The sequence below is a fragment of the Stenella coeruleoalba genome (genome assembly GCF_951394435.1).
Source record: "Stenella coeruleoalba genome assembly, chromosome: 4".
NCBI classification, from domain to species: Eukaryota; Metazoa; Chordata; class Mammalia; order Artiodactyla; family Delphinidae; genus Stenella; species Stenella coeruleoalba.
Window position 1 is genome coordinate 99,805,930 of NC_137149.1, and position 24,955 is coordinate 99,830,884.

General features: G+C 34.7%; 1 protein-coding gene across 3 annotated transcripts in view; it reads left to right on the plus strand.

Moving 5' to 3' along the window:
- Nucleotides 1-24,955, plus strand: part of DCK (deoxycytidine kinase) — a 108,068-nt gene that overhangs the window by 10,635 nt on the left and 72,478 nt on the right. For 2 of the 3 annotated variants that reach the window (XM_079920098.1, XM_079920099.1), the window contains exons 3-6: nt 4,329-4,522; nt 5,526-5,673; nt 10,555-10,670; nt 12,195-12,285. In XM_079920098.1, the coding sequence (XP_079776224.1) occupies nt 4,329-4,522; nt 5,526-5,673; nt 10,555-10,670; nt 12,195-12,285 (549 nt within the window). Of the gene's footprint in view, nt 1-4,328; nt 4,523-5,525; nt 5,674-10,554; nt 10,671-12,194; nt 12,286-14,018; nt 15,806-24,955 lie in introns of those variants that run through there. The other variant, XM_079920097.1, reaches the window with a different exon arrangement.

A 24,955-nucleotide genomic window follows, 5' to 3' on the forward strand; every position in this document is an offset into this window, starting at 1 on the left:
TAATGGGGATCATACTTTGGTACCCCTGCCCTGGAGTTGAAGTTGAAAACCGCTGCTCTAGGGCCTTGGTGTCTTTTGCTTCCAGTTGATGAATAAAGAAAGAATCATCGCTTTTGAGAGGTTTTTATGGGTCCAGCCTGGACATGATAAACATTGCTTCTGCCCTACTTCCACTGGCTAGAACTGAGTCTTCTGGCTATAGTTAATTACAAGGGAGACTGGGAAATAAAGCCTAGCTGTGTGTCCAGGAAGAAAAACAACCTGGTTTTAGGGAACACGTAGTAGTATCTATCACACGCAATTTCTAAATAGAAGTACTTTAAATATATTTGTTAATGTAACTTAAACTCAAAAGTGCCATGTTTAATTAATCAATGTAGAAGTTGTTGAAGTTTATTTTAAAGTTAATGGGTTATTTTAGGGGATTCTCTGGTGGTCCAAGTGGTTAGGACTCCGCTCTTCCATTGCAGGGGGCATGGGTTCGATCCCTAGTCAGGGAGCTAACATCCCACAAGCCTTGGGGCGCAGCCAGAAACAAAACAAAACAAAATAAAGTTGATGGTTATTTTGGTAATAGGTATTTGTGCACCAAAGACAACCTGAAATAGTAAGCCCAGATAATGATAAAGACAAAAAATTGTTTTTCACGGCTAGTTTTATTTATAAAAATAACTCAGATGTATTTTCACTAGTGAATTTGTATTTATGTCATTAGTGAATTCTCTATTGTATAATTATGTAAAGTTATCCATGTCTAAGATAAAATTATTAAAATACAGAGCACCAGCACCAGTTAATTATCCACATAGTATCTGAATATCTCCCTTCAAGAAATCAAATTAAGTATTACTTGCTTTATAGATATGATATAACTTCAGTATTTAATAGCAGATCAACATTTTGGAAAGAATATGGCTTTATTGTCAGTCTTAGGCTTGAATCCTAGTTTTGCTGCTTACCAGATATATTGATATTAATGAGTTATTCAACCTTTTTGAGCCCCATTTTTAAAATTTATAAAATAGTGTCAGTAATGACTATTTCATAGGGTCGAGATAATGTATGTAAAACTTTTCATGTAGTCCCTGGCATAAAATAAATAATAAACAGTAGATATTATTATAATTATCATTAAAATTGAAGTGTATTTTCTTAATGAAGGGATATTTTGTGTAATGAACTTACTAGTTCTTCAACGAAAATTCTTTATTTTCTAAATCTAAGACATAAAAAATAAACTTTTAAGAAAACTTAAATATGGCCTTTGTGTTCACATTCCTAAGCACATTCTTTTTTGAAAATATGCTAAGTAAGCTACAGATAATGCAACCAGGGATAGAGCAGACTAATCCAAGACTTAAATTTTGTGTTTTGAATTAACATTTATACTACAGAGAATTCCATGTATATGTAAATACCACTACACCTCTGCCCCTCTTTTAGTGTCAAGTAAAACAACTTTTTAATGTATATTTTTTGATTATTTGATAATTAATAATTTAATATTATGTATTTAATATTTAAATATATTTGGTTGAGCTATAATTGACATATAATATTGTATTAGTTTCAGGTGTCCAATATAGTGATTCAACATTTGTGTACATTGTAAAAATGATCACCACAGGAAGTCTAGGTACTGTCACCATACTAAGTTGATACAATATTGACTCTATCCCGCATGCTGTGCTTATTTATTTTATAACTGGAAATTTGTACTTCTTGATCCCCTTTACCCATTTCACCCCACATCCCCTACCTCCCTCCACTCTGGCAACCCCCCCATCTAGACCTGTGAGGCTGGGGGTTTGGTTTTGTTTGTTTGATTCCACATGTAAATGATATCATGTGGTATTTGTCTTTCTCTGTCTGACCTGTTTCACTTAGCATAATACCCTTAAGTTCCATTAATGTTGTTTCAAATGGCAAGATTTTGTTCTCTTTTATGGCCAAGTAGTATTCCATTGTATACATACACCACATCTTTATCCATTCATTTGTCTACAGACACTTAGGTTGTTTCCATATTTTGGCTATTGTAAATAATGCTGCAATGAACCTAAGGGTACATATATCTTTTCATACTAGTGTTTCTGTGCCTGATATATTTTCTTAAATTTTTAAAAATTAATTAATTTTTTTTTAATGTGTGGAATAGCAGCTTGTGCTCTTTAGCTAAGTTCTCTTATAAATCCAGCAGTCAGTGTTCATAAAGTTGTCTCTGTTACTAAGAGTAATTTCCAAAATGCTATGCTTACTAGGGTAGGAAAATAAAATAGACAATACTGTCCTCTTTATAAAAATAACTACACGAAAGTTTTGGTTGAGTTGATATACTTCATTTAGCTGGAAAAATTCACTTGTATGAAACATTTTCTCCCTGGATGATGATGAATAAGTGGAAAGTCAGTTCATAATTAAATTAACAAAGGCCCTTGAAACTAATAAAATTAAATTTATTCTTTAAGCAGTTTGGGAAGGCAGTTACTTTACCCTTATTTCAGTTCATCATCTGCTCAGTATTTCTAAACAGCCCTATTGTTGACTGTTAGCCTCTTGCCATTTTATCTTTTTTTTCTTCCAGTTTTGAGAAGAAGTTTCACTTAATTATGTGGTTTGTGGTATGAAATTTAAATTCTGCCTCAAAGTGTCATGTGTTTGTGTGGTTTTTCGTTCTTAACTGAAACTGAAGTCCGTTGTAATGTTTACACTTCTGGATTTTTTTTTTTTTCCTCAGAGGAAAACCACCTACATTGAGCATGAACTTTCAGGAAGTGTTCAGGGGTATTTGAACTAGGATTGAGAATAGGAATTAGGCAGTCATATTTTATTCCTTGAAAGTTAGAAAACAAGATTAAAGACTGTATAGCTGTTGGGGGAATCTTTATATAGCTTGACATAGAAAAGATGATGAAGCATCCCTGGGTCCTGGGTTTTGTTTCTTCTTTCTTTCTTTTTTTAAATTTTTATTTTATTTGGCCACGCGGCACATAGGATGGATCTTAGTTCTCTGACCAGGGATCGAACCCATGTCCCTTGCATTGGGAGTGTGGAGTCTTAACCACTGGATCGTCAGGGATGTCCCTTGTTTTTTCTTTCTTAATCTGACAACTCTAATATCAAAAGTATTCTAATATATTCTATTACTGTGCAGTCAGTTTTAATTTAAAAAGAAAGAAAATACTGTCATTCAAAGGAAGAAATTTCAGGGACTTCCCTGGTGGCACAGTTGTTAAGAATCCGCCTGCCAGTGCAGGAGACACGGGTTCGACCCCTGGTCCGGGAAGATCCCACGTGCTGTGGAGCGACTAAACCTGTGCGCCACAACTACTGAGCCTGTGCTCTAGAGCCCACGAGCCACAACTACTGAGCCTGCATGCTGCAACTACTGAAGCCCGTGCACCTAGAGCCTGTGCTCCACAGCAAGAGAAGCCACTGCAACGAGAAGCCCATACACCGCAATGAAGTGAAGCCCCCGCTCACCACAACTAGAGAAAGCCCGCACTAAGCAACGAAGACCCAGTGAAGCCAAAAATAAATAAATAAATTTAAAAAATAAAAAAAAGGAAGAAATTTCAGTGGCTTCTTTCTCTTTACCCCCACCCTCCCCTTTTTTTTGATTTGGAAGCTTCGAATGTTAGGATTTGCTGACTTTGGCCTGTAGTAGTGAAGTGGCAATGGAAAGATGCTCAAAATTATTTTCTATATTTTTTGCAAATGATTCATTGAGGATACCAAGCCTCTTTAAAAAAAATTCATGGTTTAAATCAGATATTCCCTAATATAAATGACTTTAATCAGATTATATAAAAATCTAATAACAGGAAATTGGCTCTACAGAATATAGAAAAGTGGATGCTGTGGTTGGAGAGAGATTAGCAAGTAGATACCACCAAGGTATCTCAGGAGTTTTTCAGTGTGATAGGAATACTGGAAGGGACCTAAGATGGCTTTGCCTGTTTAATTACTTAAACACATCGTACTCTGTCCAGGGAAGGTGCTAGGCTAGAAATCTGAACAAAGCAGTGTTACTAGTAAACTTTTGTGATATTTTGTAAGAGCAATAAGTAATTTCACTGTGTTCAGAGGCAGGTGTGAATATCTCATTGTCTTGATTTGTATTTCTCTAAATTAGCAATGTTGAGCATATTTTCATATGCCTATTAGCCATCTGTATATCTTTGGAAAAATGTATATTCAGGTCTTCTACCCATTTTTTAAATTGGGTTTTTTGGGTTTTTTTATTTATCCAATTTTTTTAACTTAAAAAATATTAAAATAGCCCTATTGATCATTGCTTTTTGTTTCCTTTTTCAAATTCAAAATAGGAACTGACAACGTCTCAGAAAAGTGGTGGGAATGTTCTTCAGATGATGTATGAGAAACCTGAACGGTGGTCTTTCACCTTCCAGTCATATGCCTGCCTCAGTCGAATACGAGCTCAGCTTGCTGCTCTCAATGGCAAGCTCAAAGATGCAGAGAAACCTGTATTATTTTTTGAACGATCTGTGTATAGTGACAGGTATATATAAATGACTGTACTTGTCAGTTTGGAATCTTGACTTAGAAGTGGACTTTTTTTTCCTGTTTCCTGGGAATCAAAGTAATAAGAGAGGCTGAGTTGGAGATTTGAGATGGAAAATGACATTTAATACCTTCAGCAGTTTAGTACTAATGCCATTAGGGAAGTTCTAGCATAATTGCTAGCTGCCATGGAAACTGGTATAGTGGCCATCTCATCTCATTCAAATTTGCAGAGAAGTTTTTTTTTCTTCCAACCCTCTTAAAATTCTTATCTGCTCTGGTTAAATCTGGATCTGTATTCTAGACTTGCACCTGGAGCTAGGAGATCATATATCTCTAAGGGAGGCTTAGAATTACCCTACTTATTATGTAAGGATTGTTTTACTAGAGTTAGATCTGAGGTTCTCAAACTTTAGGACCCCTTTCATTCTTAATAATTATTAAGGAGCCCAAAGAGCTTCGTGTCTTATTGATATTTATGTTATTAGATATTAAGGTTGAGAAATATAAAAAACATTTATTAACTTATTTAAAGTTAGTAATAATAAATCCATTACATATAAACATAAAAAAGATGTGAAAATTATATCTTTCACAAAAAATTAGGGAGAAGAGTAGCATTGTTTGAAACTTTGCAGATCTCTTCAGTGTCTGACTTAATAGAAGTCAGCTGTATTCTCATTTGTGCTTCTGTTTTTAAGCAGTTGTAAGCTTTTGGTTGAAGTACAGTATATAAAGTAATCTGGTCTCTCACAGAACCCCTAGAAGGGTCTTGGGGACCACCAGGGGTTCTCACACCACATTTTTGGGAACCACTGGCCAAGTACATATTTTCTGTAGTTGGAGATAATGTGTTGTTTTCTTCTGCTGTTGTTTTTTTCTGCTAACCAAGGCATTATCTGCCATGGGTTTAGGAGAATGTTTCATGTCCATTTAGTAGATCCGTTTTTTCTTTGTGCTTTTTGGAAAGAATTTATGTGTTGATGTAGACTCTCTTGCAGGTATATTTTTGCATCTAATTTGTATGAATCTGACTGCATGAATGAAACAGAGTGGACCATTTATCAAGACTGGCATGACTGGATGAATAACCAGTTTGGCCAAAGCCTTGAACTGGATGGAATCATTTATCTTCGAGCCACTCCAGAGGTGAGAAACAATAAAATTTTGTTTTGTCCATTGACATTTCAGAATAATATTTAGAAATCCTTTCAGTGGTATGCAATGAAGGCGATTTAGTTTAACTCCACTCCCCACCTCCAAATTAGAAACTCATAACTGTGTAGATAGAAACATTCTTTTTTCCTAAACAAACTGTAAGCCCGCATTTGGAAGTTGCTCTTTTAGGCCCCTTCTCTGTTCTTCCTCAGTTCTGTTCTTCATTATTTCCTCCTGACTTTCTCAGGGTCTGTCATCTATCACAGCTGCATTAAGAAACTTTCTAAAGCAACCCCTAGAATGTAGGCTTCATGAGGTAGAACTTTGGGTATTTTAATTACTGTTGAATTTCCAGTGCCTAGAATAGGGCCTGGGTACATAGTGGGAGCTCAGTAAATGTTTGCTGAAGGACTGGCCAAGTTGGTGGAGGTCCATTTCAAGAAATCCTTTATGGTTGTTTGTGGCTTGGAATGGGTGGGCAGTAGCAGCTGTAGTTGAGAAGAGCCTTAGAGGACCCTTGCCATTTTCAGTTAAGGGAGGTTACTTGAAAATGTGCTTTTTGTCATAGGTTGTAAATAGCTATTCTTGTTTACATATGAAATTATGTTATGAATCCAGGAAGACCAAGTAGATAGATGCCTTTCATAAAAGTAACCTAAATAAGAGCTTACATTTGTTAAGGAATTTCTGGTTTTGGTGCTTGCATCCCCATTTTTCTCTGTTTTTTATTCCTGTTTCTTCCCTAAGTCACAAAGTAGGCTCTGGTGAATGTAAATGCCATGACTTCTAGCCTGAAAGAATACCGTATTGCTATTGAAGCTGAATTTTCAAAGAAACTAGGTTTCTGATTCCAAGGGATGATTTTTTTCCTCTTCTAATGTCAAGTAAGCCAGAATTTAACAATAATAATTTTGAAATTCACTTTTATTTTTGAAAAGAATTTTTGTTTTTAATTATGAAAATAGTATATACAAATATAGAAGAAAACATGAAGAATACTAATAATTTCATTCTGCTAGAAACATTCATAGTCAATATCTTAAAGTCTAACACAAAACTTTATTTTATTTTTTAAATATTTTTAAACAAATAAATTTATTTAAAAAAACAAAAACAAAAAGCATTCTATTCTGGTTACCACTCTTTGTTACAGTCTATTCCATTTTAACTCATTTCTATTTTTCCCATGGTCTTTAGAGATAAGAGCCTCAAGGGTATGGAACAGTTCGATGGTAATTCCTCATCTTGAGGATTCACATGCAGTGTCAGTTGTGTGAATTAGCACCCCAGTGCTACATGTGTCTGAGGCCTGTGATTTCAGGTTCTCACTGGTGAATTATTTATTTTCAAGTCATTGTCTTGAAATGTTTTCAGGCTCCCTCTCTCTCACTCGGGCTTGTGGATGGAATTTTACTAGCTCTCTTTTAATGAAGGCACAACCTCTCAAGACTCTTCGTTTTCTTCAGGAAGATCAGCTCCAGCTCCTTATACTACATAGCCTACTGCCTCAAATATCCTGAAATGACTCAAAACCTCAAAGCTCCATGCTCCAGCCTGGGCTGGTTGTTCTGCCATTCTGTTTCAAATTTGCTGTTTTTGGATTTTTTATTCTTATCCTCTTGAGACACCTATTCACTTATCTCTTGTGGATCCTGTATTGCCTGGCTCTTCTTTTTTTTTTTTTTTTGGTTTACTCTTTTTTTTATATATATATTTTTATTGGAGTATAATTGCTTTACAATGGTGTGTTAGTTTCTGATTTATAACAAAGTGAATCAGTTATACATATACATATGTCCCCATATCTCTTCCCTCTTGCATCTCCCTCCCTCCCACCCTCCCTATCCCACCCTTCTAGCTGGTCACAAAGCACCGAGCTGATCTCCCTGTGCTATGCGACTGCTTCCCACTAGCTATCTATTTTACATTTGGTAGTGTTTATATGTCCATATATATACTACCACTCTCACACTTTGTCCCAGCTTACTCTTCCCCCTGCCTGTGTCCTCAAGTCCATTTTCTAGTAGGTCTGGGTCTTTATTCCCCTCTTTTCCCTAGGTTCTTCATGACCATTTTTTTTAAGATTCCATATATATATGTGTTAGCATACAGTATTTGTTTTTCTCTTTCTGACTTACTTCACTCTGTATGACAGACTCTAGGTCCATCCACCTCACTACAAATAACTCAATTTCGTTTCTTTTTATGGCTGAGTAATATTCCTTTGTATATAGGTGCCACATCTTCTTTATCCACTGATCTGTCGATGGACACTTAGGTTGCTTCCATGTCCTGGCTATTGTATATAGAGCTGCAGTGAACATATTGGTACATGACTCTTTTTGAATTATGGTTTTCTCAGGGTATATGCCCAGTAGTGGGATTACTGGGTCATATGGTAGTTCTATTTTTAGATTTTAAGGGACCTCCATACTGTTCTCCATAGTGGCTGTATCAATTTACATTTCTACCAACAGTGTATAAGGGTACCCTTTTCTCCATACCCTCTCCAGTATTTATTGTTTGTAGATTTTTTGATGATGGCCATTCTGACTGGTGTGAGATGATATCACATTGTAGTTTTGATTTGCATTTCTCTAATGATTAATGATGTTGAGCATTCTTTCATGTGTTTGTTGGCAATCTGTATATCTTCTTTGAAGAAATGTCTATTTAGGTCTTCTGCCCATTTTTGGATTGGGTTTTTTGTTTTTTTGATAGTGAGCTGCATGAGCTGCTTGTAAATTTTGGAGATTAATCCTTTGTCAGTTGCTTCATTGACAAATATTTTCTCCCATTTTGAGGGTTGTCTTTTGGTCTTGTTTATGGTTTCCTTAGCTGTGCAAAAGCTTTTAAGTTTCATTAGGTCCCATTTGTTTATTTTTATTTCCATTTCTCTAGGAGGTGGGTCAAAAAGGATCTTGCTGTGATTTATGTCATAGAGTTTCTGCCTATGTTTTCCTCTAAGAGTTTTATAGTGTCTGGCCTTACATTTAGGTCTTTAATCCATTTTGAGTTTATTTTTGTGTATGGTGTTAGGGAGTGTTCTAATTTTATTCTTTTACATGTAGCTATCCAGTTTTCCCAGCACCACTATTGAAGAGGCTGTCTTTTCTCCATTGTATACCCTTGCCTCCTTTATCAAAGATAAGGTGACCATATGTGCGTGGGTTTATCTCTGGGCTTTCTATACTGTTCCATTGATCTATCTTTCTGTTTTTGTGCCAGTACCATACTGTCTTGATTATTGTAGCTTTGCAGTATAGTCTGAAGTCAGGGAGCCTGATTCCTTCAGCTCTGTTTTTCTTTCTCAAGATTGCTTTGGCTATTCGGGGTCTTTTGTGTTTCCATACAAATTGTGAAATTTTTTGTTCTAGTTCTGTGAATAATGCCAGTGGTAGTTTGATAGGGATTGCATCGAGTCTGTAGATTGCTTTGGGTAGTAGAGTCATTTTCACAATGTTGATTCTTCCAATCCAAGAACATGGTATATCTCTCCATCTATTTGTATCATCTTTAATTTCTTTCATCAGTGTCATAGTTTTCTGCATGCAGGTCTTTTGTTTCCCTAGGTAGGTTTATTCCTAGGTATTTTATTCTCTTTGATGCAATGGTAAATGGGAGTGTTTCCATAATTTGTCTTTCAGATTTTTCATCATTAGTGTATAGGAATGCAAGAGATTTCTGTGCATTAATTTTGTATCCTGCAAGTTTACCAAATTCATTGATTAGCTCTAGTAGTTTTCTGGTGGCATTTTTAGTATTCTCTATGTATAGTATCATGTCATCTGCAAACAGTGACAGTTTTACTTCTTCTTTTCCAATTTGTATTCCTGTTATTTCTTTTTCTTCTCTGATTGCCGTGGCTAGGACTTCCAAAACTATGTTGAATAAGAGTGGTGAGAGTAGACATCCTTGTCTCGTTCCTGATCTTAGAAGAAATGCTTTCAGTTTTGCACCATTGAGAATGATGTTTGCTGTGGGTTTGTCATATATGGCCTTTATTATGTTGAGGTAGGTTCCCCCTATGCCCACTTTCTGGAGAGTTTTTATCATAAATGGGTGTTGAATTTTGTCAAAAGCTTTTTCTGCATCTATTGAGATGATCATATGGTTTTTATTCTTCAATTTGTTAATATGGTGTATCACAATGATTTGCATATATTGAAGAATCCTTGCATCCCTGGGATAAATCCCACTTGATCATGGTGTATGATCCTTTTAATGTGTTGTTGGATTCTGTTTGCTAGTATTTTGTTGAGGATTTTTGCATCTATATGCATCAGTGATATTGGTCTGTAATTTTCTTTTTTTGTAGTATCTTTGTCTGGTTTTGGTATCAGGGTGATGGTGGCCTCATAGAATGAGTTTGGGAGTGTTCCTTCCTCTGGCAGGCGGATTCTTAACCACTGCGTCACCATGGAAGTCCCTGAACTTTTAAATTTTTAACAAAATTTTATTGAAGAATGGTTGATTTACAATGTTGTGTTTAATTTCTGCTGTACCGCAGAGTGACTCAGTTATACATATTTATATTCTTTTTCATATTCTTTTCCATCATGGTTTATCACAGGTAAATTATTTGATTTTTAACTAAACTTATTTTATACAGTTTATTTCAAGTATGGATGCCAAATTTTATACACATATTTTGACTTATTTTTGAGAGTAACACTTGGTTTAGAGCTACCAAATGGTTGAAAAGCACAAGGAGGGGAAAATGAACTACTTCAACTTCCTAGGGAAAATAAATAGAGATTTTGGCTAGCATAACTAAAGAGACACTAAGGAAAAATTTAATGGCAGCCGTCAAGAATAATTGTTCCTTGCCTCCTCCACTCCTCCTACCTGTTTCTTATTGCTTGCTTTTAGAAATGCTTGAATAGAATATATTTACGGGGAAGAAATGAAGAACAAGGCATTCCTCTTGAATACTTAGAGAAGCTTCACTATAAGCATGAAAGCTGGCTCCTGCATAGAACAGTAAAGTAAGACTTCCTTATTCTTATTTACTATTCATTTTAAATTCCTTTATCAAACTTTAATCCAAATCATGTATAATTTTTCATTTTCAGCCATTTTTATTTATTAGTATTGTAGGATCTCCCAGAATTAAGTATGGATTTTGATTCTTTTTACTGCAATGAGATCCTATTTTCTTAAAGTTTTTATAGCTAATCTCCCCCAGCAGTATTTACAGCATAATATATGGAATTTCACATTAAGGGATAAAGTAGGAAATATATCTGTATACATTATTTAGGTACAAGCATACCTTGTTGTATAGCACTTCACTTTATTGTGCTTCACATATGCTGCATTTCTTACAAATGGAAGGTCTGTGGCAACCCTATGTCAAGCAAGTCTGTTGGCACCATTTTTCCAACAGCATTTCCTAATGTTGTGTCTCTACATCACATTTTATAAATTCTTGCAATATTTTAAACCCTTCACCAGCAAAAAGATTATGTGACTCTCTAAAGGCTCAGATGATGGTTAGCATTTTTTAGCAATAAAGTATTTTTAAATTAAGGTATGTACATTTTTTTTAGACATAATGCTATTGCACACTTAATAGACTGCAGTATAGAGTAAATGTAACTTTTGTATGCACGGGGAAACCAAAAAATTTGTGTGACTTGCTTGTTGCAATATTTGCTTTGTTGTGATACTCACTTTACTGCAGTGGTCTGGAACCAAACCTGCAGTATCTCTGAGATATACCTATACTCTTTCAGAGAGAATTTTAAGATATTTCAAGTTTGTTTCTTAGATCACTGTACTCTGTCATTAGTCAGATCTTGGTTCAGACGCATCTCACTTATTAGTATACAACCTTAGACAATCTCTGAGCCTTAGAGTGACCTCCCTGGGCTTTAGTTTTTTCATCTATAAAGTGCAAACATTCCTGGATTTCCTTGGTGGTGCAGTGGTTAAGAATCCACCTGCCAATGCAGGGGACACAGGTTTGAGCCCTGATCCGGGAAGATCCCACATGCCGTGGAGCAACTAAGCCCATGCGCCACAATTACTGAAGCCCTCGCACCTAGAGCCTGTGCTCGCAACAAGAGAAGCCACCGCAATGAGAAGCCCACGCTCCGCAATGAAGAGTAGCCCCTGCTCTCCACAAGTAGAGAAAGCCCTTGTGCAGCAACGAAGACCCAATGCAGCCATAAATAAATAAATAAATAAATGTATTTTTAAAAAAAGACAGCAAAATTCTAAGAAAAAGCAAACATTCCTACTTTATGGTATGATTTTGGTTTTTGAAGAGAATTACATTTCACAATGCCTAACTTTATATATTTTATACCTGAGATTTTTAGACATGTATAGTAAATCTAGGTGAGAAAGAAGGGGCTGCCAGATGAAGTACTTGGCAGGATAATTTTAATATAAAATGATTGATAACATTTTGTTTTCCAGTGAAGACATAAGAATAATTTTTTAGTATTTCTCTTTTATTTGTTGCTTTTTCTAATTATTTTGTTCATCTCTCTCTTTTCAAACAGAACCAACTTTGATTATCTACAAGAAGTGCCTATCTTAACACTGGATGTTAATGAAGACTTTAAAGACAAACATGACAGTCTGGTTGAAAAGGTAGATTTATACAAAGACTATAAATAATATTTGTTTTGTCTAAAGAAGTGTTCTAACTTTGTGAGAAAACAATTTTCTAAGGAAAGATTACATAAAGTTATATTAAGAGACAGTTAAGAGCTTTAGAGGGATTTAGACTGTTTAGATTCTCATCTTAACTTCAACTTCTAGCTTTGTAGCCTTAGCTAAAATGAGGACCTTCTTTATCCTTTAGTTTCTTTATCTGTATTATAGGGGTAACCACGTTAACAAAAGTTCTTGCTCACTCCTCTGCTTTGTTCCCTTTTCTTCCCCTCTTCCCTATACCACCAATCTTTAGATAATAATAAACTATTTGTGAAATTAATCTTTTTCAACTAAATTCAGTATGGAAGATGTTTGAAGCTGTAGGATATGGATCTCATCCATTTTTCTACTAACTAGAGTCTTGAGATTAAAGATTTTTAGTTTTGAGTTCTATTTGGGACCTTGTCAGTGACAACTTGGCACTGCCTAATCATTGAGTCATTGTCCTAATCAGAGTTGATCTATCCTCCATCTATTTGGAAGTTGACTATATTCTATAAAGTGAGTGGTGCTCATATTCATAAAGGGACTGGCAGAGAACCTATTGATGAACACTTGAGAGAGAATAGTAATGGGATTTGTATAACAAATATCCTTATATCCATGTTAATTAACTTAGTGATCTAAGAGCTAAAGAAGAAGCCACATTTTTTTGTTGTTTGTTTAGTTTTGAGAGAAATCTTATTTTTCTTTTTTCCTGTCACAAAATGTCTGCTGTTTACTATAATAGATATTTAACATTTATAAGGGATGTATCTCAAGAATTTTGAAAATCTCACCATTTATAGATAACTACTGTAGCATATAGTTGTTTTTCCCATGATATAAAGAAAAGCATATCTGGAAAATTCAAGTGACCTCTTCATACTAATTTAATGATGTTAAAAAACCTAGTACAGAATTCATTTGTGATACTGTTAAAACAAAATAAATAAAATTAAGTCAGCCAGCCATCATTTTAACTAGATGAATCTATAAAACCACTTTTTAATTTTATCTAACACTTCTGTATTTTGATTAATAATCACCATTTCATATTATTATTTATTTTTGGTTTAATTAGTTTTACTAGAAGTTTGCTTTCTTTTTCAGGTATTTTTGCAAGGTGGTAATCTTTGTCTATTCAGAATTACTCTGCAGCCTAGAATACGTAGAGAGCAGTATCTTGAATTGTGACGTTGGCCAGTTGGCTAAGTTCATTCACTACTTATATGACCTTTCCTCACATACTAATATTACAGTGTGTATATATGATTCAGATTTGTGCTTCAGAAAAATTATAAATTTGTTACATAGGTTACATACATAATCAGGACCTTTAGACTTATTAAACCGTTGCAATTATTAATGTTATCAGTACTAAAGCTGCACATGTCAGTAGTCTATGGTATTATAAAGAGATAACAAAATTAGTGTTATGGCTATTATAGAACTGTATCAATCTTAGATGTAAATTTAATGACTCCTGTGATGACATTTTAGGTCATTCATCTTCTAATACTGAAGTATTTGTTAATATTTCTTTTGAAACTAAATGATATGGCTTTGTGATAGAGTTACTTATACAGTTGAGGTCTTCAACTGTGTAGATACTTTTAATTGAAAATGAATAGTAGATATCTCAAATTAGCCAAGGAATTATATTAATATTTTTTTCCTCCCCTCAGGTAAAAGAATTTTTGAGCACTTTGTGATCTTGCTGAAGACTGCAGGCAGCCAAATGATTACACATACTTCAGCTTTGTGTATCTTCATAGGTCCATATTCATACAAGTCTCTCTTCTAAACCCAAGTTTTTAACTATTTTTGTTCCAAGAAACAATTTTTTTTAATGAATCCTATATAAAAGTTTATAGCTAGTTTTTCTTTTTTCCTTTTTTTTTTTTTCTTCTTTTCTTTTTTGGGGCTTTTAAAAAAGAAAGACATTTAAGTATCCCTTACAACAAGAAGTCTGGGGGTAGATGGTTCCAGAATCATTATAGTGGCTAAGCTGCATCATAAAGGACCCAGCCCCCTTCTGTCTTTCTCCTCTATTATCCTCCTCAGCCGGTTGACTTTTTTTTTTTTTCTGGTGCTTCTCATCTCACTGACCAATTTCTTAACTACAGACTTTAATGTTACATAGTAAATGGTAATGTGTCCTGTGTAAATTAGTGTACCTTTTAAAAATTGAAAAGTGGAATTTAAGGAATCCCTAGAAAAAGTATGATGAGGTTTTATTTTAAATACTTTTGATCAGGTGCCTTCCCTTCTGCCTTAATTTATGTGGAAGATAAGACCAGGTTTAGTATTTAATTACTTCACTGATTTATTAATGTGTCTATAATACATTTGTAGAGAAGCAGGTTAGACTTTGTTCCCGGTTTGTAATGGCATAACTTATAAATCATTTAATCTTTTTCCTGCCTTTGTTTCTACATCTGTGGTATAAGTGAGTCTTCATCTTTTGCATGGGATTTTGTAGGATTAAAGAGAAAATGTTTCTATACTTAAAAGATAACTGAAGATTATTACATGAATAGAAAGGTTGAATTTATTTGGAACTTAAATAGCTACCTGCTTTTTCCCTTCTCAGACCATTCTTTTAGAATGGAGTATTACTACTATAGTTAAAAGATTGGCTTAATCTATGATTGTCTTTAAGTCATTTGAGGTGGAATTATAGTTTTCCTTAATTTCTTCCCATTTTTATAGGTAAAATGTTAGTGGGACATAGTGAGGGATACATTTTTCCATTTTATTTTTTATTGATGCTATACTGGGAATGAGTAGTCTTTCTTTATACTTGGTGAGCTGTCAAAAGGGAAACTGAAGACAAGGTAGATTTTCTTCTTAGCAGTTAAGTCTGTTTAGTTAGTCCCAGCTCTTACTTCCTGCCTCCTACTTCCCCTACTGTCTCGATTAATTAGGCAGCCTACTATTTAAAGTTTTATTTAAAAGTAAATAAAAGTCACACATTTCTACTTTGAGAACATCATCATCACTTTTCACTTCATAGTTTGCTTTGCTTCTCTGTTGGATTATACCTGAAGTATTTTTCCCCCTCCTTTAAGAGAAATTACTGATAAAAATGATCTTGCTTTATGTTATATATCTTGAAAGCATTATCATTTTTTGTTGATTATATGTTAGTAAATACATATATTAATAAAGAAGGCAAGGGGTAAAATAGTTGTAATTTAAAAAATCTGCATGGGTTCATTTTAGGTCTGTATGTATAGATTTAGGTCTGTACATATAGATTTCTTTCAACTTTGTGTAGTTAAGGTGTGCAGTGTGCAGTGTGTTTTCTTTGTATTTAACCTTTCTACTTGACATTTTAGAAAAATTCTGTGGCTTTTAATGAGAGGAAGAGTTACTTTTACTTTGAAACTATCATTTTCCTTTTTAAAATATCATTTCTTATTTTTGGTTTCTTAATATTCAAAGATGATAATTTAGTGAGTTAAACAGTTTAGATGCACTGATCTTTGAAAAAGAGACTGTTTCAAATCTGTAATTACCATAAATATTTAAATTGTCTCATGATATTGTATAGATTGTTTTTGTTTAATGTAAATGAATTTGTTACTAAATTAAATATTTGCTTAATAAATAAGTAAAAATATCATGAACTCTAATGGAGCTACACTCATTGAAATGATTGCATCTCTTTTAGAATTAAAATTTATTCTACTTTTGGAGAAAATTATGAATATATAGAGATTGACAGTGGCTTATATAAATTAACATTGAGTCTATTTTAAGTGGAGACATATTTCAGAGATTTTCCATAACCTTTAAAAATGTTTAGCTTAATGACTTTTTAAATCTGTAAAATTGAAAAGAAGCTTAAAAAATTATTATTTGTTATGACTTAAAATAAAAGCTGTACCACTGGGTGAGCACAAGGGTATTGAGCCTAGTGGTCTGCATTATCTCTTGAATCCTGTCTCCCCTATCAGATCATCTTTCTTCAAAGTATATGTACTACTTTTTATAGTTTACTCTTCTAAGAAGGTGATTAATTGTACAAGATTTATCCCTTCATTCAGAGTTTTCTCATCTTTTATGCCTGAAACTTAGGGCAGTGTTTACCAAGCCCCTAGGAATCAGGTCTGTTATATTTTAAAAGACAAGAAGTCCCAAAGTGTTTTTTACAGAGGTATAAATCTCATTACCTACAGAAAAATGCTAGATAAGTTGCTTAAAGTATTTACAAATCCTGGTAGATAATAGCCTTCCTCATTTGAAAAATCTTACCTCTTTCCTTTATTTATTTATTGTATTTTATTTTATTTATTTATTTTTTGGCTGCGTTGGTCTTCCTTGCTGCGTGCAGGCTTTCTCTAGTTGCGGCGAGTGGGGGCTACTCTTCGTTGCGGTGTGCGGGCTTCTCATTGTGGTGGCTTCTCTTGTTGCGGAGCACGAGCTCTAGGTCCACGGGCTTCAGTAGTTGTGGCTCGCGGGCTCTAGAGTGCAGGCTGAGTAGTTGCGGTACACGGGCTTAGTTGCTCCGTGGCGTGTGGGATCTTCCCGGACCAGGGCTTGAACCCGTGTCCCCTGCACTGGCAGGCGGATTCTCAACCACTGCGCCACCAGGGAAGCTCCTACCTCTTTCCTTTGAAAAAAATTCTTTTGGGGGGGGAAATAATTTTAGATTCACATAAGTTGCAAAATTATTAGAGTTCCTGTGTACACCCATGGTAACATTTTACTTAACAATAGTGTATTATCATGACTAGGCAATTGACTTGGTATACTACTGTTAACTAAACTACAGAACTTATTTTTAATAGTTTTTATTTTCATTTTTTAGAACAGTTTTAGGTTCACAGGAGAATTGAGTGGAAAGTACAGAGTTCCCATATACTCTCTGCCTCCATACTTGCACAGCCTCCTCCAATATCAGCATCCCCTAACAGAGTGCTATGTCTGATAATCAATGAACCCACATTGACACATCATTACCACTCAAAGTCCATAGTTTGCATTAGGGTTTATGCAGTCTTGTATCTTCTGTGGGTTTTGACAAATGAATAATGACATGTAACCACCATTGTGGTATCATACAAAATAGCTTCCCTGCCCTGAAAATCCTCTGTGTCTGTTCATCCCTCTCCCCTAAACTCTGGCAATCACTCATCTTTTTATTGTCTCCATAGTTTTGCCTTTTTTCAGAATGTCGTAGAGTTGGAATCATTCAGTAGGGAGCCTTTTCAGTGGCTTCTTTCACTTAGTAAGTTGCAGTTAATTTCCTCCATGTTTTCTCATGGCTTGATAGTTCATTACTTTTTAGCACTGAAAAATATTCTGTTGTCTGGATGTACCATAGTTTATCCTCTCACCTACTGAGGGACATCTTGGTTGCTTCCAGGTTTTGGCAGTTATGAATAAAACTACTTTAAACATCGGTGTACAAGTTTTTATGAGGACATAAGTTTTCAGTTCATTTGAGTAAATTCCAGGGAATGCAATTGCTGGATCATATGGTAAGAGTTTGTTTAGGTTTGTGAGAAATTGCCAAACTGTCTACCAAAATGGTTGTATCATTTTGCCTTTCCACCAGCAATGACTGAGAGTTCTTATTGCTCTACATCCTTGCCAGCATTTGTTGTCAGTGGCTTGGATTTTGGCCATTCTAATAGGCTTGTTGTATCTTATTTTAATTTGCAATTCCCTAATGACATGATGTTAACCGTCTTTCCATCTGTGTATCTTCTTTGGTGAGGTGTCCGTTAAAGTCTTTTGTCTTTTTTTAATTGGGTTCATTTTCTTAATACTAAGGCTTAAGAGTTCTTTGTATGTTTTAGGTAATAGTCCTTTATCAAATATGTCTTTTGCAAATATTTCTCCTATCTATGGTTTATCTTATTTTCTTGACATTGTCTTTTGCGAGAAGTTTTTAATTTTAATGAAGTCCAGCTTATCAATGATTTCTTTCATGGATCATACCTTTTGTTTTGTTTTGTTTTTTGATTTAATTAATTAATTTATTTTTGGCTGCGTTAGGTCTTTGTTGCTGCGTGCAGGCTTTCTCTAGTTGCAGCGAGTAGGGGCTACTCTTCGTTGCCGTGTGCGGGCTTCTTGTTGCGGTGGCTTCTCTTGTTCCTAAGCACGGGTTCTAGGTGTGTGGGCTTCAATAGTCGTGGCATGTGGGCTCAGTAGTTGTGGCTTGCGGGCTCTAGAGCTCAGACTCAGTAGTTGTGGCACATGGGCTTAGTTACTCCGCAGCATGTGGGATCTTCCCGGACCAGGGCTCGAACCCATGTCCCCTGCATTGGCAGACAGATTCTTAACCACCGCACCACCTGGGAAGCCCCATACCTTGTGTTGTATCTGAAACGTCATCGCTGTATCCAAGGTCATCTAGGTTTTCTCCTATGTTATCCTCTAGGAATTTTATAATTAATACATTTTATTTTTAGATCTATGATCCATTTTGAGTTAATTTTTATGAAGAGTGTACGATCTTGCATCTAGATTCATTTTTTTGCATGTGGAGGTCCAGTTGTCAGCGCCATTTGCTGAAAGACTAGCTTTAATTGAATTGCCTTCGCTCCTTTGTTAAAGATCAGTTGACTATAATTATGTGGCTTTATTTCTAGGCTCTCTATTCTGTTTTATTTTTTATTTTATTTTTGGCTGCGACACGCGTCATGCGGGATCTTAGTTCCCCCACCAGGGATCAAACCTGTGCCCCCTGCAGTGGAAGTGTGGAGTCTTAACCACTGGACTGACAGTGAAGTCCCTACTGTAGCTTCATATTAAGTCTTGAAGTTGGGTAATTTTGCATTTCCTAGAGGTATGAGCTACTTAGGTTTAGTAACACTTTGGGTGCTTTTTGAGGTTATCCTAATAAGCTTTTTCTCCTTTTAAGAATTTATTTGTATAATGAAATCGTTTTTCCTCATCTTCAGTTAGAGAGTAGAATATTGAAAAATGAAGGCAGGTTTGATATAATTCATTTTTTTCCTTATTCTGTGTAGTGCCTTGGAATGTTGTTATTAATTATAAAATTTATTAGTACTGAGATTAGTAATGCCAAAAATGTTTAAATACAGTCTTCCCCCATAAGAGCTGTTCAGTAATAACTTTCTACCATAACATCTTTTAAATGATTATATCATTGTTGAGACAATCACCTTTTTTTTTTCTCCTTGGGTATAAAGACTCTTCCTTCGCTAAAATATACTAAACAAATATGCAATAAAGAACAATATTTAAACATTTCCAGCTCAGACAAAAACATAATAATTTACTTGATACTACACAGAGATTATCATTTTGAACACACTTGAACTGTACATCAGGTAATTTTGCTTTGCCATAAGTATGTGAAATGAGAGGAATGAAAAAGTTATATCTTTTAGGACTCTCGTCTGTTACATGTAGATGCCATTTACATGTGTTTTGAAGTTTCCTAAAGGTGTTTTTTTGTGTTATAACTTAATTTTAAGTGGAGTTTGAATGCCAGATAACCATTAGTCCCCAAAAGGGTGGAAGATTGGTGGGGGAAAATGGTACAGAAAGCAGAACTCACCTTCCAAAGAATGATTTCTTTATTCCTCTCCTCCACCAACCATCACTGATTATCAAATTTTCTTTCTTGGCAAGTACAGTAAACCTTGTTTACAATATATTTTATGCACAGTCTATATTGTGTATTTCTTGTAAACTTGTTATTATTCAATCGATACATTTTTGGTATCTTAGGATATAATATAATGTGCCCCATTAGAATTAATGGAAGATATTTCACTTAAAGCTTTTTACTTAGTGACAGCTTTTTTTTCAGTAATAAAAGACATAAAGTGAGGGACAGGTATGTAATTTGAATTTGATTCTGTTTTACATACTCCCTTTCCCCCACCTTTTAAAAAATTACTGTGTCTGCAGCTCTGTAATTGTATGTTTAATGAGGTATAAATTCTTAATGTGATATTGATGTTCTCAGAATATTTTGTATAAATGAAGATTTGGGTTTGGTTCAAAGATTTCACAAAAAATTAACACCAAGTTCTGTTTTGGCAGATTTTGAATTGATAAATAAAGTGTTTCTTTTAAGAATTAAGACCATTCTCAAAGAAGATTATTATCAATATGGCTACTCTTTGAATTCATTTAATTTTAGTTCTGTGCCTAGAATAAAATAAGTACTACACAGATCAATGTCCATTGTACTAGAATATAAAAGGTGACAATTAGAAGTCAAACTAGGTAACAGTACTTTAGTTTTTGGTTTATGTTTTTATGATTACCTTAAAAATATTTTAGGTATAAAATAACAAGTACCATAAATAGAATAAAAGAATCATTAAATATCAGATATTAAAATCCTTTCTTAACCATTGTAACTTAGACTCTGTGGTAGACAAAATTTATTACCGTTTTACAGATGTGAGAGGCTGAGGGATTTCTCAAGATCCCACAAAGACTAAAGCTGAAACAAAACCCAGATATTTTGACTCTCTAGAGTGGGGTTTCATTTTATTTTAGTGAGTAGCGACTCTAGTTTTACTTCTGCTCTTTATATCTAGGGTCATTTTTCTTTCCGTCCCTAACTCTGTCTAGTATTTCATGCCCATTTAAAATAGCAATTTGAAAATAAAAATCCGATAACAAAAGTAGTTTAAGTCCATGATTATTTTATAGTGAAATCAGTAATTGTAGCCCTTTGCCACATGAGGTCATTATATACTTGGTTCTTTCCTCTGCTCTGCCTCTAATCCAAGCATCATAATCTTGATGATGAGTGGTTGGGAAAAGATAGGAGCTGATGAGAGGTCTTTTGCATTGCCAGAGCAAAAGCATTAATTGATTAATAAAAACTTTATTGAGTGAGATTTTATGTGTACAGATGTTGGGGAGGGAAGAAAATGAGCTGTCAGAATAAATACAGGCAATCAAAAAGGCAATACTTTTAGAATGATTTTACTATAAGAAAGTCTGGTACCCAACTCCCAGGGGCTTCTCTAAGTATTAGATTGAATAATACCAATTGTTTTTTTATGGGATAGTGATTGGTTAGATAATTATGCCTAACAGGTTGCCAGGAAACTTAATTTTCTAATGTTCACTCATTAGACTGTTTGTTAAGGGTTATCTTGCAAGACTGTTTCCCATTTATTTAGCAATTATGTATACAAAGAAACTTAAGTTATTTTTACTGTTCTGTGGAACTGCATGGAGCTCAGACAGATGCTTATTTTTCCAAGAAGGAAGTTTTACTTAACAAAACCATGATCTAGAAAGTGATTCAGTAACAGAGTTAGGTGAAACCTGATTTTCGATTGACCCATCTTCTGAAACATATCACCTTTTAATGTTACTTGGCATCACTTCAAAATGGTGGTGGTATTTTGGTGATATTGAATATATTTATATGTGTGTGTATGCACTGTTTTTACCATTATCCCTTGCTTAAACTAATAAGATTCATTCAAAGATAAGGCATCTTCTAAAGCTGCCATTTTGTCCTTGCTGTTACTGTCAGCTAGAGTGGAATCATTTTATATTAGAAGAGTAAATTAGGAAATTGGCTAATGTTATAAAACAATTTATGCTTCAGTTGGCTTAGCAACACTATTTTGATATGTTGTACAGAGCTTAGAATACTAGTTATCAAATTCCTGCCTTGGGGACAGAATAGACGGTATGGGCATAAGTTATTATTTTGCTGATGGTTGACATGAACTGGTTGCTAGATTAGTAACCAGTTAAGTATGATAACTAATTTTTAACAGACTGACCTTAAATAGACAATTGAATATTGTCCTTTTCAGAATAGTTACCTTGAGAGACTATACGTTTATTCCAAAGATTCTGCCATTATTCAAAACACTCTTGGATCTGAGTTTAGAATCTGAGTTATATAACTGTTTAAACGTGATTCAGGTTCTTTTTGTGTGTGTGACTGGATATAGTTGTTTTTTTTTTTTTTAATGACCGTAAATCATTTACTGGCGAGTCTAATGAACAAAATGGATAGTAAAACTTGAAAAAAGCTGCTTTTGGCCATAAAAGAAGGTAACAATAAGGCACTTAGATTTCTTGTTCAGTTTATGAAATATATGTGAAGGAAATTCATACGTTTTTTGCTAATGCAAATGTTTATGACTAACGGCAGACTCTAAACAACACATAACCTATTGGTATGGTTGCTTTGAAGGCAATCCTCAGTACAAGGTTCTGGTATAGTTAAAAAAACCCAAACAAACCCAAACATTGTGTCCTATTATGTTTACATTCGGTATATACCACAGTCAGCTGTTGTTAAGTAAGAATTTATCTTTAGTATTTTTAACATCACAGAGGCAGTAATGATTAAGAACACAGGTTCCCAAGACAGACTGCTGGCTTCAAATCCTGGCCCTGCCACTTATTGTCTAACGTTAGGCAAGTCATTATAATCTTGGGAAAGTAATATTTTTAAATTTCTTTGTAAGAGGGCCATAAGTAATAGTACCTACTTATAAAGTTGTGCAATTTTAATGTGTAGTATATATAAAGCACTTAGAACCATGCTCAATGCATGTTAGCCATTACTATTAGTACTTTTATTTCCTTACATTCAATATCTTGGTTGCTGAAAGCATCTGGAAAATTGGTAAGTTTGTGCAGTTGTTAAAAAAAAAGAGTGAATAAAATGGAACTATAGTAGAATAATCACTGTATTTTTTGAGTGGAAATAGCTATGGTGTGTGGAGAGAGAGATTCACCAAACTTCATTGTTGTTACCTCTGGTGAGTGGGATTGGAATGGTGGTTGAGATTCTTGGGAGAAGGTTTTCATTTAATATTAAATTTATTCATTCAGCAAATATTTATTGATCTCCTACTGCATGCCAGGGACTGATGAAAGAACATCTAAGTTGTTAGGAGTCACTCTTCCCCTTGAGGAAGTTTGAAGTGATAAAGGAGATTAAATTGTGTTAAGTTCTTAGCATTTTCCTTTATTTTTATTTTCTGTGCTTTTACTTTTTGAGTGGCGCTGAATATAAACATTTTTGATATCTCCACTAATGTTTCAGAAAATTATGATTTTTCATTTCTGAATGTAAATGTTCTTTGAAATAAAGTAGTTTTATTTTCAGATTGTAAAATTAATAAATATTTGTTATGGAGAACTCTCAGGAGATTTTGATGCTTGATATTTCTAACACCAAGAGAACTTCATTCTCTTGGTAAGTAGATGAGATTAAAAGGCTATGTTTTTTCAACCCAGTCGAAGAATGGGCAGAAGACCTAAATAGACATTTCTCCAAAGACCTACAGATGGCCAACAGGCGCATGAAAAGATGATCAACATTGCTGATTATTAGAGAAATGCAAATCAAAACTACAATGAGGTACTACCTCCTACCGTTCAGAATGGCCATCATTAAAAAGTCTACAAACAACAAATGCTGGAGAGGGTGTGGAGAAAAGGGAAGCCTCCTACACTGTTGGTGGGAAAGTAAATTGCTGCAGCCACTTGGAAAACAGTAGGGAGGTTCCTCAAAAAACTAAAAATAGAGTTGCCATATGATCCAGCAATCCCACTGCTGGGCATATATGCAGAGAAAACCATAATTTGAAAAGATACATGTACCCCAGTGTTCATTGCAGCACTATTTACAATAGCCAGGGCATGGAAGCAACCTAAGTGTCCATCAACGGAGGAATGGATAAAGAAGATGTGGCACATATATACAATGGAATATTACTCAGCCATAAAAAGAAACGAAATTGAGTTATTTTTAGTGAGGTGGATGGATCTAGAATCTGTCATGCAGAGTGCAGTAAGTCAGAAAGAGAAAAACAAATACCGTATGCTAACATATATATGGAATCTAAAAAAAAAAAAGGTCATGAAGAACCTAGGGGCAAGACAGGAATAAAGACGCAGACCTACTAGAGAATGGACTTGAGGACACGGGGAGGGAGAAGGGTAAGCTGTGACAAAGTGAGAGAGTGGCATGGACATACATACACTACCAAATGTAAAATAGATAGCTAGTGGGAAGAAGCTGCATAGCACAGGGAGATCAGCTTGGTGCTTTGTGACCACCTAGAGGGGTGGGATAGGGAGGGTGGGAGGGAGGGAGACGCAAGAGGGAAGAGATATGGGTATATAGGTATATGTATAACTGATTCACTTTGTTATAAATCAGAAACACCATTGTAAAGCAATTATACTCCAATAAAGATGTTTAAAAAAAAAAGATGTGGTACATATATACAATGGAATATTACTCAGCAGTAAAAAAGAATGAAGTAATGCCATTTGTAGCTACATGGATGGGCCTAGAGATTGTCATACTGAGTGAAGTAAGTCAGACGGAGAAAGACAAACATCATATGATATCGCTTATATGTGGAATCGAAAAACATGGTACAAATGAACTTATTTACAGAAAAGAAATAGAGCCACAGATATAGAAAACCAATTTATGGTTACCAAGGGGGAAAGGGGACAGGGAAGCATCAACTGGGAGATTGGGATTGACATATACACACTACTATATATAAAATAGGTAACTAATTAGAACCTATTCTATAATGCAGGGAACTATATTCAATACTCTGTAATGACCTATAGAGGAATAGAATCTAAAAAAGTGGATTTATGTATAACTGATTCC